This window comes from Cherax quadricarinatus, chromosome 23 (assembly GCF_038502225.1).
Source record: "Cherax quadricarinatus isolate ZL_2023a chromosome 23, ASM3850222v1, whole genome shotgun sequence".
NCBI lineage: Eukaryota > Metazoa > Arthropoda > Malacostraca > Decapoda > Parastacidae > Cherax > Cherax quadricarinatus.
The window spans coordinates 21,983,537-21,995,684 of record NC_091314.1 but is presented as its reverse complement, the minus strand read 5'-3'; the positions used below and the strand labels follow the sequence as shown (position 1 = coordinate 21,995,684).

General features: G+C 38.5%; 1 protein-coding gene across 4 annotated transcripts in view; it reads left to right on the top strand.

Moving 5' to 3' along the window:
• Positions 1-9,085, top strand: part of LOC128685834 (aquaporin-11) — a 110,551-nt gene extending 101,466 nt beyond the window's left edge. For all 4 annotated transcript variants that reach the window (XM_070088017.1, XM_070088016.1, XM_053772531.2 and 1 more), the window contains exons 4-5: positions 2,096-2,316; positions 3,724-9,085. In XM_070088017.1, the coding sequence (XP_069944118.1) occupies positions 2,096-2,316; positions 3,724-3,923 (421 nt within the window). In that variant the 3' untranslated portion in view covers positions 3,924-9,085. The remainder of the gene's footprint in view (positions 1-2,095; positions 2,317-3,723) is intronic.
• The last annotated feature ends 3,063 nt before the right edge of the window (positions 9,086-12,148 follow it).

Here is a 12,148-nt window from a genome sequence, read left to right as displayed (position 1 = left end):
AAGAACTGCAAGAAGCCCCTATCACAAGCCTTTTCCATCCTATGGAGAGGGAGCATGGACACGGGGGTCGTCCCACAGTTACTAAAAACAACAGACATAGCCCCACTCCACAAAGGGGGCAGTAAAGCAACAGCAAAGAACTACAGACCGATAGCACTAACATCCCATATCATAAAAATCTTTGAAAGGGTCCTAAGAAGCAAGATCACCACCCATCTAGAAACCCATCAGTTTCACAACCCAGGGCAACATGGGTTTAGAACAGGCCGCTCCTGTCTGTCTCAACTATTGGATCACTACGACAAGGTCCTAGATGCACTAGAAGGCAAAAAGAATGCAGATGTAATATATAGAGGCTTTGCAAAAGCCTTCGACAAGTGTGACCATGGCGTAATAGCGCACAAAATGCGTGCTAAAGGAATAACAGGAAAAGTCGGTAGATGGATCTATAATTTCCTAACGAACAGAACACAGAGAGTAGTCGTCAACAGAGTAAAGTTCGAGGCAGCTACGGTGAAAAGCTCTGTTCCACAAGGCACAGTACTCGCTCCCATCTTGTTCCCCATCCTCATATCCGACATAGACAAGGATGTCAGCCACAGCACCGTGTCTTCCTTTGCAGATGACACCCGAATCTGCATGACAGTGTCTTCCATTGCAGACACTGCAAGGCTCCAGGCGGACATCAACCAAATCTTTCAGTGGGCTGCAGAAAACAATATGAAGTTCGACGATGAGAAATTTCAATTACTCAGATATGGTAAACACGAGGAAATTAAATCTTCATCAGAGTACAAAACAAATTCTGGCCACAAAATAGAGCGAAACACCAACGTCAAAGACCTGGGAGTGATCATGTCGGAGGATCTCACCTTCAAGGACCATAACATTGTATCAATCGCTTCTGCTAGAAAAATGACAGGATGGATAATGAGAACCTTCAAAACTAGGGAGGCCAAGCCCATGATGACACTCTTCAGGTCACTTGTTCTATCTAGGCTGGAATATTGCTGCACACTAACAGCACCTTTCAAGGCAGGTGAAATTGCTGACCTAGAAAATGTACAGAGAACCTTCACGGCGCGCATAACGGAGATAAAACACCTCAATTACTGGGAGCGCTTGAGGTTCCTAAACCTGTATTCCCTGGAACGCAGGTGGGAGAGATACATGATTATATACACCTGGAAAATCCTAGAGGGACTAGTACCGAACTTGCACACGAAAATCACTCACTACGAAAGCAAAAGACTTGGCAGACAATGCAACATCCCCCCAATGAAAAGCAGGGGTGTCACTAGCACGTTAAGAGACCATACAATAAGTGTCAGGGGCCCGAGACTGTTCAACTGCCTCCCAGCATACATAAGGGGGATTACCAACAGACCCCTGGCAGTCTTCAAGCTGGCACTGGACAAGCACCTAAAGTCGGTTCCTGACCAGCCGGGCTGTGGCTCGTACGTTAGTTTGTGTGCAGCCAGCAGTAACAGCCTGGTTGATCAGGCTCTGATCCACCAGGAGGCCTGGTCACAGATCGGGCCGCAGGGGCGTTGACCCCCGGAACTCTCTCCAGGTAAACTCCAGGTACAAGCATTAAAAAATGGAATAATACAAAACATATCGCATGTACGCGTGGAATCGTCCACGACGGCTTGTAAACAATGGCACAGTGGCTGTACACGGAGTCTTGGAGTGGCCGGGCCCGCTTAGGCACGCGGACACGTTCATAACGAAAACCCTTAGCCGAGTTTTTTGGCGTTGGCCGAGCCAATATTTTGATGCCAAAGAGATCCATTAGCTGATGCAGCCATTAGTCGAGGGTCCACTGTATATTAAATTGAGGTTTTTACTGAAATTCATGGATTGCCAAGCATTATTAGCATGGAATCATTTGGGCTATTTTGTGTGTTGCCAAACTGACATGATTTTAATGAAGAAAAAGTACACATTGCTGAACACTTTTATTGAGGCATTTTACTCGTGTGTAGAGCTTTATCAAATCTTCGGTAGTTGGCAGTATGTAATTGGGAACTGATATGGTTGTTAGTTATAATTTTGAATTGGTAAGGTGTTACTTTTGAAGTGTGCATTACAGATGGGTGAAGTACATCTGGATGATGGAGCTGGCACAGACACACGTTGGACGTGGTGTTGACGACTGCACTGCTGACCTACAGGTTCCTGTCTTCTTTGGCTTCCTCATTGAGTGCATGCTTACCTGTGCCTGCCGACTTGTATCCCGATCTCTTGGTGAAGTTGAGCCCAGATTTGCTCCTGCTATCGACTCCTTCTTTTCTACTTCCATGGTCGTACTTGGTGAGTCATAGCTGAAATGTGCCTCTTCCTAATGAAATGGTTAAAATAGCTATTTTGTATTATGTACTGTATCTGTGTAATACCATTTTCAAAATGTATTCTCTGTTATTTTAATCAACAATCACAATATTTAAAATGCAACTGGAAGTGCTATTACCATATACTGTATTACTTAGTAATAGTATAACTGCCCATTCCATCAGTAATTACGTTATAGCTTAATAGAGTTTGCTGCATCAAAAAGTGTTATTAAATATAAATCTGATAGTTTTTTACACCAATTGTCTCATATCCTATGGGTTGTAGTCAAAAGATTAGAGGCACATACTATAAACATTACACATAATTAAAATTATACTGTTGTAATATTGTAAATTGTACTAATTGTAATACTGTGATTTGTTTTGTGCTACCTCACTACTATAAATCTTATTAATTATAAAATTCTTTAGCTACCTCACTTTAGTAATAAGGTAAAGTAATGAATAATTAAAATTTACCATCCTATAGCCCATGTCTAGTTTCAAGTAGTCTGTAAGCATTAATATTAGTCTGCCCGAAATGTCTCAGTTGGTAGACAGTAGCCACCCAAGTAGGTACTACCTTCCTGTCAAGTGAGTGTAAAATGAAAACCTGTAATTGTTTTACATGTTGGTAGGATTGCTGGTGCCTTTTTTTTTTTTATCATAAACATGCAAGATTTGAGGTACATCTTGCTACTTGTACTTACACTTAGGTCACACTCCACATGCATGTACAAGCATATAATGTATATACACTATTTTCTTACAAGTCCTTGTTCTTGTTTATTTCCTCTTATCTCCATGGGGAAGTGTAACAGAATTCTTCCTCCGTAAGCCATGCATGTCATAAGAGGCAACTAAAATGCCGGGAGCAAGGGGCTAGTAACCCCTTCTCCTGTATATATTACTAAATGTAAAAGGAGAAACTTTCGTTTTTCCTTTTGGGCCACCCCGTCTCGGTGGGATACGGCCGGTGTGTTGAAAGAAGAACACACCCCTCTGGGTTTTCTTCTATTTTCTTACTAGTCCTTGTTCTTGTTTATTTCCTCTTATCTCCATAGGGAAGTGGAACAGAATTCTTCTTCCGTAAGCCATACGTGTCATAAGAGGCAACTAAAATGCCACAAGCAAGGGGCTAGTAACCTCTTCTCTTTTTGAGCCACCCTGCTTCGGTGGGATATGGCCAGTTTGTTGAAAGATAATGATTCACAACACAACAAGAGGTATTTAATGCTGTCATTGAATACAAAATCAGCACTGATGTAAGCTGTCACACATTGTGTTAATGTATTAATTTCAGCAGCTCCCCAGAATTAACTAATGTATATCTTGGGTCAGTGAACTAGCCTTATTAATGTAATAAAACTAAGTTTCTCTGTTTCAGCATTCAACTACTCTGGTGGCTACTTCAACCCAGTCTTAGCAACAGGTCTAAAATGGAGCTGCCATGGCCACACCAATGCTGAGCATGTGGTGGTGTACTGGGCTGGGTCCATCCTAGGTGCTATGCTGTCCATTAGGCTCTGGAACCTGGGTATTGTCAAGAAAACACTTGTTGAACCCTTTAAATCAAAGAAGGAATAATATTCTTGGAACACACCCAAGAAAGATTCATTCTTTTCCAGGAAGGATAGCATGGAAGCATAAAGCATTCTTCAAGAGGAACAATAACTTTGAAAGAAAAGATTCAAACTCTGAAGTTCAACATATTATACTAGAGCTTTGGGTAAGGGCATTGTATGTATGCTGAAGGAATCTTCATGCCAGTGTTGATTTGTAAGAAGACTTAAGTCATTGTATGGTACTCTTTCCTTTTAGTATAATTTTCACCTGGAAGTTGGGTGTTGAGTATTCCTTGGCATATGCACTATAAATCACTACATTAGAGTAGTGTATACAAGAAGTATCAAATGTGTACAAGTATTAATTTAACCTGTAAAGGAAGGCAATATTTGGAAAACAGTTTAAGTGATGAAATGATAAAATATTTGTCTGTTCTGATGACAAACTCCTGGTTCTTAATTCAGCTCTTTCTTCCTACCTCCACCTTTCACTTGCTTTTAAACTATCTGCTGTACGATCAGATATATCAGTCACTCCTCTAAAAAATATGCACAGTACATACTGGTAAATGAATGATTTTGTTTTACTTGCTAATGCACAATTCATCAGTCTTCTTTTTATAAACTTCATTATATCTCTTATACTCAGTTTTATTAAATGTATTACTGTACTTTTTCTCCAACCTCATTGTAAGCAACACATTACCAAATGTCTCTTATTTGGTTTTACACCAGGAACTTCCTGCAACTTTCTTTAGTCATATTTAAGTTATAAAGTCTCTCCAAATTTTTCTCACTTGGTTAAAAATTCTCATTTTCACTTAAAATGTACTAGAACCTGTCTTGCATTTTTTCACACCCATGTGGATACTTTTAACGAACTTTGCACATCCTACCTTCATTTTTATCTACACAATTTTTTAATTAATATATCCATACCCAATTAGTTTTCCAGTTCACTCAACAGTATTGCTAATCCTTTATTTTTTTTACTCTGACACCAGACTTAATCTCTATTTCTTCCTCTATCTACACTCTTCTAACTTACTTTAATGTTTTACTTAGTACCAAGACATCCATTTTTCTTTCATTCATAACACTGCTTTTCTTTAAAATTCAGATATCCCCAAAGTCAAGCAGTGTGATGTATTTCTGCTGGGATCCTGCAATTCCTCTGCCCTAGTATGTGACCACTAAAAGCCAACTAACTCATAGATAGGCTTTGTTTACTGCCTAGTGAACAAGAGGCAGCAGTAGTAAGGAGACTTGTTCATGTATCTCATTTCTTATGGAGATTGAGCCCTGTTCCTTTTGGTAGTTCAGCCACCCATGAGTGTTCAAACCATTTATGAAATATTTATACATTTTTGGTGAACTACTTTTTTGTTCCTTTTACTATGTAATACTACAAATTAAAATTTCAAAGAACTGTCTGTTGCTCTTGGGTAGCAAAGATTCTATACCTTGAATTTTTTTTTTATTAATCAATGTTTACTATAATTAAAATCATCATTAGATAAGCTTATTCATAAATTTTCATTTAATTAAAATCATTATTACACTAATTTATCATACAGTAGATCCTCAATTACTGAACATCATTTTTATATGGATTTTTTTTTTATTTTTTTTATTTTTTTTTGTTGAGGTGCCAGATCAGACAAGACCACTTATAAGGTTTGAACTTGAACCTTGTATGCAGCATGCCTACAAGACTGAAGTCCAAATGTTTTGAGATGAATTGAAATGTCCCAATACTGTCTTCTGCTGCTTTTCTAAGCCAATCAGCCATTGCATAATCAGTGTCTTGGAGCTTAGTGGAATATTTGTTTTGTAAATATTATCCATTACTAGTGAAGTTCAGTAACATCGTGCAATTTTACATACTGATGGAGTGGCAAGGCATATAACTTATAGTTAGGGGGACAGTTAAGATGAGGTCCCTTCTTAATCTTTAGTCTTATCAGAAGTAATTCATGTTAGGCAGTGGGATTACCATATTAGTATGTCAAGACAGTCCAGTTACTGTGTCAGAATTTAATATTCCAAGCCAGCTGTAATGTTGTAGTATTTTTGATGCTTTACGATACCATCTGAGCTAAGTTTATTACCAATAATGATGTAATAAATGAAGTGTTACTTCTGTACAAATATGTAGGTGAAGTTTACAAACAGTCACTTTACTTACTTAATGTAGATATTTTTGTGACAGTATATTTAATATTACTGGTACAGTATTATTATTAATACAGTATTATTGTTTTTGCATAAAGAGGCATTAAACCTGTGTGGTTCATTTAATATTTCATTGACAAATACAATTTTTTTATACCGTAATAAATTTTTAAATATTTTTGACGTGGTAGCTGAAGGGTACAATTACCTATTCTCTTGATAGTAATCAAACAATTAATCACTTGCTATGATTAAGTGAGCCCCTTTCACATTGTACAAAATATTTGCTGCTGTAAAAATAAAATTAATCTATGCTTCTGCAGTGAAGATATAAGCAAACTCTGGGCCTGTTCAAACCTATAGTACAAGTTTTGCAAAATATGCACATGTAAACTACAATAGAGCACACAGACAGTTTTATGACATACAATGGCTCAGTTTTGGACCTGATAGTTGTCAGATCAGTGCTTCAGAAGCACCATAAACTTCTGTTGATCTTCATATATGTGAAGTATATACAGTGGACCCTCGCCTTACGATCAGCTCCCAGCTCGAACAATTATGCAAGTGTATTTTTGTAAGTGCTTTTGTACGTGCATTTTTGGGGGTCTAAAACGGACTAATCTAATTCACAGTATTCCTTATGGGAACAAATTCGTTCGGTAACGGCACCCGAACAGACTTCTGGAATGAATTAATATCGTAAGTCGGGGGTCCACTGTATATAAACAAAATGCACAGAATACGTATGAATTTTGCCACTTTACATTTACTGATATCTGCCTTACAAGTCACTAAATTATTGTAACATGACTAAGATTATTATGCAAGTAGAAAAGCATAGATCCTATTGTAGTTGTAGATTTTTCTCTGTTAATAATGTAGGATAACTCGAGAAAGCCAAGCATTGTGGCTTTTAGTAAAATCCTTTGGGCCTCTGCACTTGGATGTGACTCATAAGTCAGTTAATTCCTAGGAACTGTACCTATTTACTGCTAGGTGAACCAGGGCTGAGGGTGCAAGGAGATTTGCTCATTTGTGTCTTTGCCTGGGTTCCTTTGGATGAGCCAAATACTCTACTACTAAGTTACCTACTTCACATGATAGACTTGCTGTGGTGGTGCTCGTGTGCTTCATAATCATTGTTGCTACATTAGAGTTGCTATACTGTTGGTGTCTTCTGTATACCAAATGTAGTTCTGTGCTGGCACCACAACAAAATAGTTTTATGCATGGCTGGCGTTAGTCTGTGCTACGTACACTAGTACTAGCATTTATCATTGGTATGATTTGACCTTTATCTTGATGGAGCTGGGAAGGTGACAGCAACCTGGTTTTGAAATGCAGTAGCTTCTGGAATTACTCTGATTGCATTGTTTATAGAAATATTGTTTTTCATATTGGTACCTTCCTAGGACTGAATGAAACTGATATTTGTTACTAATATGGGGGTAAATTGTGACTAGCATTGATGTCTTTGTTAAATCTTGTGTTATCATGTATAGTAATGTTCACATAATTAAAGGACTAGCAAAAGTTTTGGTCCAGTTTAGGATTGAATGTTGCATGTTGCTTCTGAATCCATTTATTTATGTGATGTACACAGTATATGTTAATGTTTCACGTTTGTACATAGCAAAGTTATCTTGAGTACCTCTGTCTACGGTCGCTTCCCGCTCTCTTTTTCTTGACCACTTTCACTCTCATTCTCATGCCATTGCTGTGTACACAGATGGCTCTAAGTCTTCTGACGGCGTAGGATTCGCAGCAGTGTTTCCGGACAGCGTCGTACAAGGGCATTTACTATCTTCAGCTAGTATTTTTACTGCTGAATTATATGCCATCCTTACAGCACTTATCCGTATTGCATCTATGCCTGTGTCATCATTTGTGGTTGTCTCAGACTCCCTTAGTGCTTTACAGGCTATACAAAAATTTGATACACCTCACCCCTTAGTCCTCCGTATCCAACTTTGGCTACGCCGCATCTTTACTAAGCATAAAGATATTGTTTTTTGTTGGGTCCCTGGTCATGTTGACGTACAGGGCAATGAACAGGCAGACACTGCTGCGCGGTCAGCAGTACATGACCTACCAGTTTCTTACAGAGGTATTCCATGTACGGACTATTTTGCTGTAATATCTTCCCACCTTCACACCCGTTGGCAACAACGTTGGTCTACTATGCTCGGCAACAAACTTCAGTCTATTAAACCGAGTATAGGTTACTGGCCGTCTTCTTATCACCAGTGTCGAGGTTGGGAGACTACTCTCTCCCGTCTTCGCATTGGCCATACTCGTCTTACTCATGGATATCTCATGGAGAGGCGTCTTGCTCCTCTCTGTGAGAATTGCCAAGCTCCATTATCAGTCAGCCACATTCTGTTGGACTGCCCACTTTATCAACGAGCACGCAGAATTTACCTCTGTCGTCGTCTTCGCCCCGCTGCTCTCTCTTTACCTTCCCTTCTCGCTGATGGACCCACCTTTCATCCGGACTCTCTTATTGACTTTTTGACAACGACTGACTTACTTCACAAATTCTGATACTTTCAGCCCTTTCTACTTGTATCTCTTGCTACCCTCTACCCCCGTACTATCCCCTGCCCCGCTGTTTTCTGTAACCTGCTGATCATCCCCCCTCCCTCCTGCCATCCAATTCCCTTGCTTCCTTCCCTACCCTGCAGCGCTGTATAGCCCTTGTGGCTTAGCGCTTCTTTTTGATTATAATAATAATAATCTTGAGTACCTCAATGTTTGAAATCTTTGCTCAAGCATCCCACATTTAACACTGTGCCTTTAATAATTGTTTATATTTTTTCTGTAATTTATAAAATGAAGTTAAGTTTGATATTAATTAAATGTTTGTTTTTGTATTTACCACAGTGTACAGTAATATATTTTATTGTACATATTTGATATGTTGATCACTATTGTAAAAATGCAAAAAATATTGTTGAATATCCAAAGACTTGTTAAAATATATATATGAATAAAAATGCTTGTTAATTCTGTATATCAGTCTCCTGTGTTGGGTTATTCAGCCTGGTATATACACACCAAGGTGTAAATCTCTTAGTGTTTTTTTTTTTTTTTAAACTGTCCATACCCCACTGAAGCAGGGTGGCCCAAAAAGAAAAACACAAGTTTCTCTCTTTAACTTTAGTAATTTTTTTTTTTTTTTTTTTTAACAAGTCGGCTGTCTCCCACCGAGGCAGGGTGACCCAAAAAAGAAAGAAAATCCCCCCCCCAAAAAAAATACTTACATCATCTTTCATCACTTTCACCACACTCACACATTATCACTGTTTTTGCAGAGGTGCTCAGAATACAACAGTTTAGAAGCATACATATATAAAGATACACAACATATCCCTCCAAACTGCCAATATCCCAAACCCCTCCTTTAAAGTGCAGGCATTGTACTTCCCATTTCCAGGACTCAAGTCTGGCTATATAAAAATAACTGGTTTCCCTGAATCCCTTCACTCATAAATATTACCCTGTTCACACTCCAACAGATCGTCAGGTCCCAAGTACCATTCGTCTCCATTCACTCCTATCTAACACGCTCACGCACGCTTGCTGGAAGTCCAAGCCCCTTGCCCACAAAACCTCCTTTACCCCCTCTCTCTAACCCTTTCGAGGACGACCCCTACCCTGCCTTCCCCTATAGATTTATATGCTTTCCATGTCATTCTACTTTGATCCATTCTCTCTAAATGACCAAACCACCTCAACAACCCCTCTTCTGCCCTCTGACTAATACTTTTATTAACTCCACACCTTTTCCTAATTTCCACACTCCGAATTTTCTGCATAATATTTACACCACACATTGCCCTTAAACAGGACATCTCCACTGCCTCCAACCGTCTCCTCGCTGCTGCATTTACAACCCAAGCTTCATACCCATATAAGAGTATTGGTACCACTATACTTTCATACATTCCCTTCTTTGCCTCAATAGATAATGTTTTTTGTCTCCACATATACCTCAATGGACCACTCACCTTTTTTCCTTCATCAATTCTATGGTTAACCTCATCCTTCATAAATCCATCTGCTGACACGTCAACTCCCAAATACAGTGGTACCTCGGGATACGAACTTAATTCGTTCCAGAAGGCTGTTCGAGTGCCGATACCGAACAAATTTGTTCCCATAAGGAATAATGTAAATTAGATTAATCCATTTCAGACCCCCAAAAATATGCTTACAAAAGCACTTACACAAATACACTTACACAACTGTTTGAGTTTTGAGCTGTTCGTAACCCGAGGTACCACTGTATCTGAAAACATTCACTTCTTCCATACTCCTCTCCAATTTGATATTGAATTTTTCTTTATCTAAATCATTTGATACCCTCATCACCTTACTCTTTTCTATGTTCACTTTCAACTTTCTGCCTTTACACACTCTCCCAAACTCGTCCACTAACCTTTGCAACTTTTCTTTAGAATCCCCCATAAGCACAGTATCATCAGCAAAAAGTAACTGTGTCAATTCTCATTTCGTATATAATTTCCCATAATTTAATCCCACCCATCTCCCCAAAACCCTAGCATTTACTTCTTTTACAACCCCATCTATAAATATATTAAACAACCATGGTGACATTACACATCCCTGTCTAAGACCTACTTTTACCGGGAAGTAGTCTCCCTCTCTTCTATACACCCTAACCTGAGCCTCACTATCCTCATAAAAACTCTTTACAGCATTTAGTAACTTACCACCTATTCCATATACTTGCAACATCTGCCACATTGCTCCCCTATTCTAAATCCATAAATGCAATGAAAACTTCCCTACCTTTATCTAAATATTGTTCACACATATATACTTCAATGTAAGCACTTGATCTACACATCCCCTACCCTCTCTAAAACCTCCTTGCTCATCTGCAATCCTACATTCTGTTTTGCCTCTCATTCTTTCAATAATAACCCTACTGTACATTTTTCCTGATATACTCAATAAACTTATTCCTCTATAATTTTTACAGTCTCTTTTGTCTCCCTTCCCTTTATATAAAGGAATTATACATGCTCTCTGTCAATCCCTAGGGTGGCTGCTGTCTACCAACCTGACGAGCTGTTGAAGTGTGAGTAGGGTAATATTTAGTGAAGGGATTCAGGGAAACCAGTTATTTTTATATAGCCAGACTTGAGCTCTGGAAATGTGAAATGCCTGCACTTCAAAGGAGGGGTTTGGGATACTGGCAGTTTGGAGGGATGTGTAATAGGACGGTATATATATAATTGGGACCCTGATGCTATATTCTATATGGTAAATAGCATAGTTTATCATATTCTTTCAGGTAATTTTTTATATTGTATCTTTATATATGCTTCTAAGCTGTTGTATCTGGGTGCCTCTGCAAAAACAGTGATTATGTATGAGTGAGGTGAAAGTGTTGAATGATGATGAAAGTATTTTCGTTTTGGGGATTTTCTTTCTTTTTGGGACACCCTGCCTAGGTGGGAGACGGCCGGCTGGTTGAAAAAAAATTCAGCAAGGGACATTAACACGGGTTCCTAATTACAAATTCAATCTGAAACACCCCAATCTGGCCTCGGAGAATGCCCGATCACATTGCACAACTCGATCCAGTGCTCACACATTAAATTCAATATGGCATCCACCATCTGCATGACTCTCCGGCTCTTCCACATCCCCCTTTACTTAAAAATTTCTCGAAGGGTCAGATCAGCATCACATTTTATTACACAAATTGGTTTGGTTGTTGACCATTTTTGTTGTCAAACTGACTTCTGGAATGAATTAAGTTCAACAACTGAGGTTCCAATATATATATATATATATATATATATATATATATATATATATATATATATATATATATATATATATATATATATATATATATATATATATATATATATATATTGTGGAAAATAATATTTTCCGGAAAAATAAAATGTATGTATTTTTAAAAGAAGAGAATGGAGCCGACAGGGAGGCTCTGCGCCTGCACTGGGCAGTGGCCATTGTTGTTTGAATTGGACAAGAAACGTTAGTGAATAATTGGAAGAATTTTCGTCG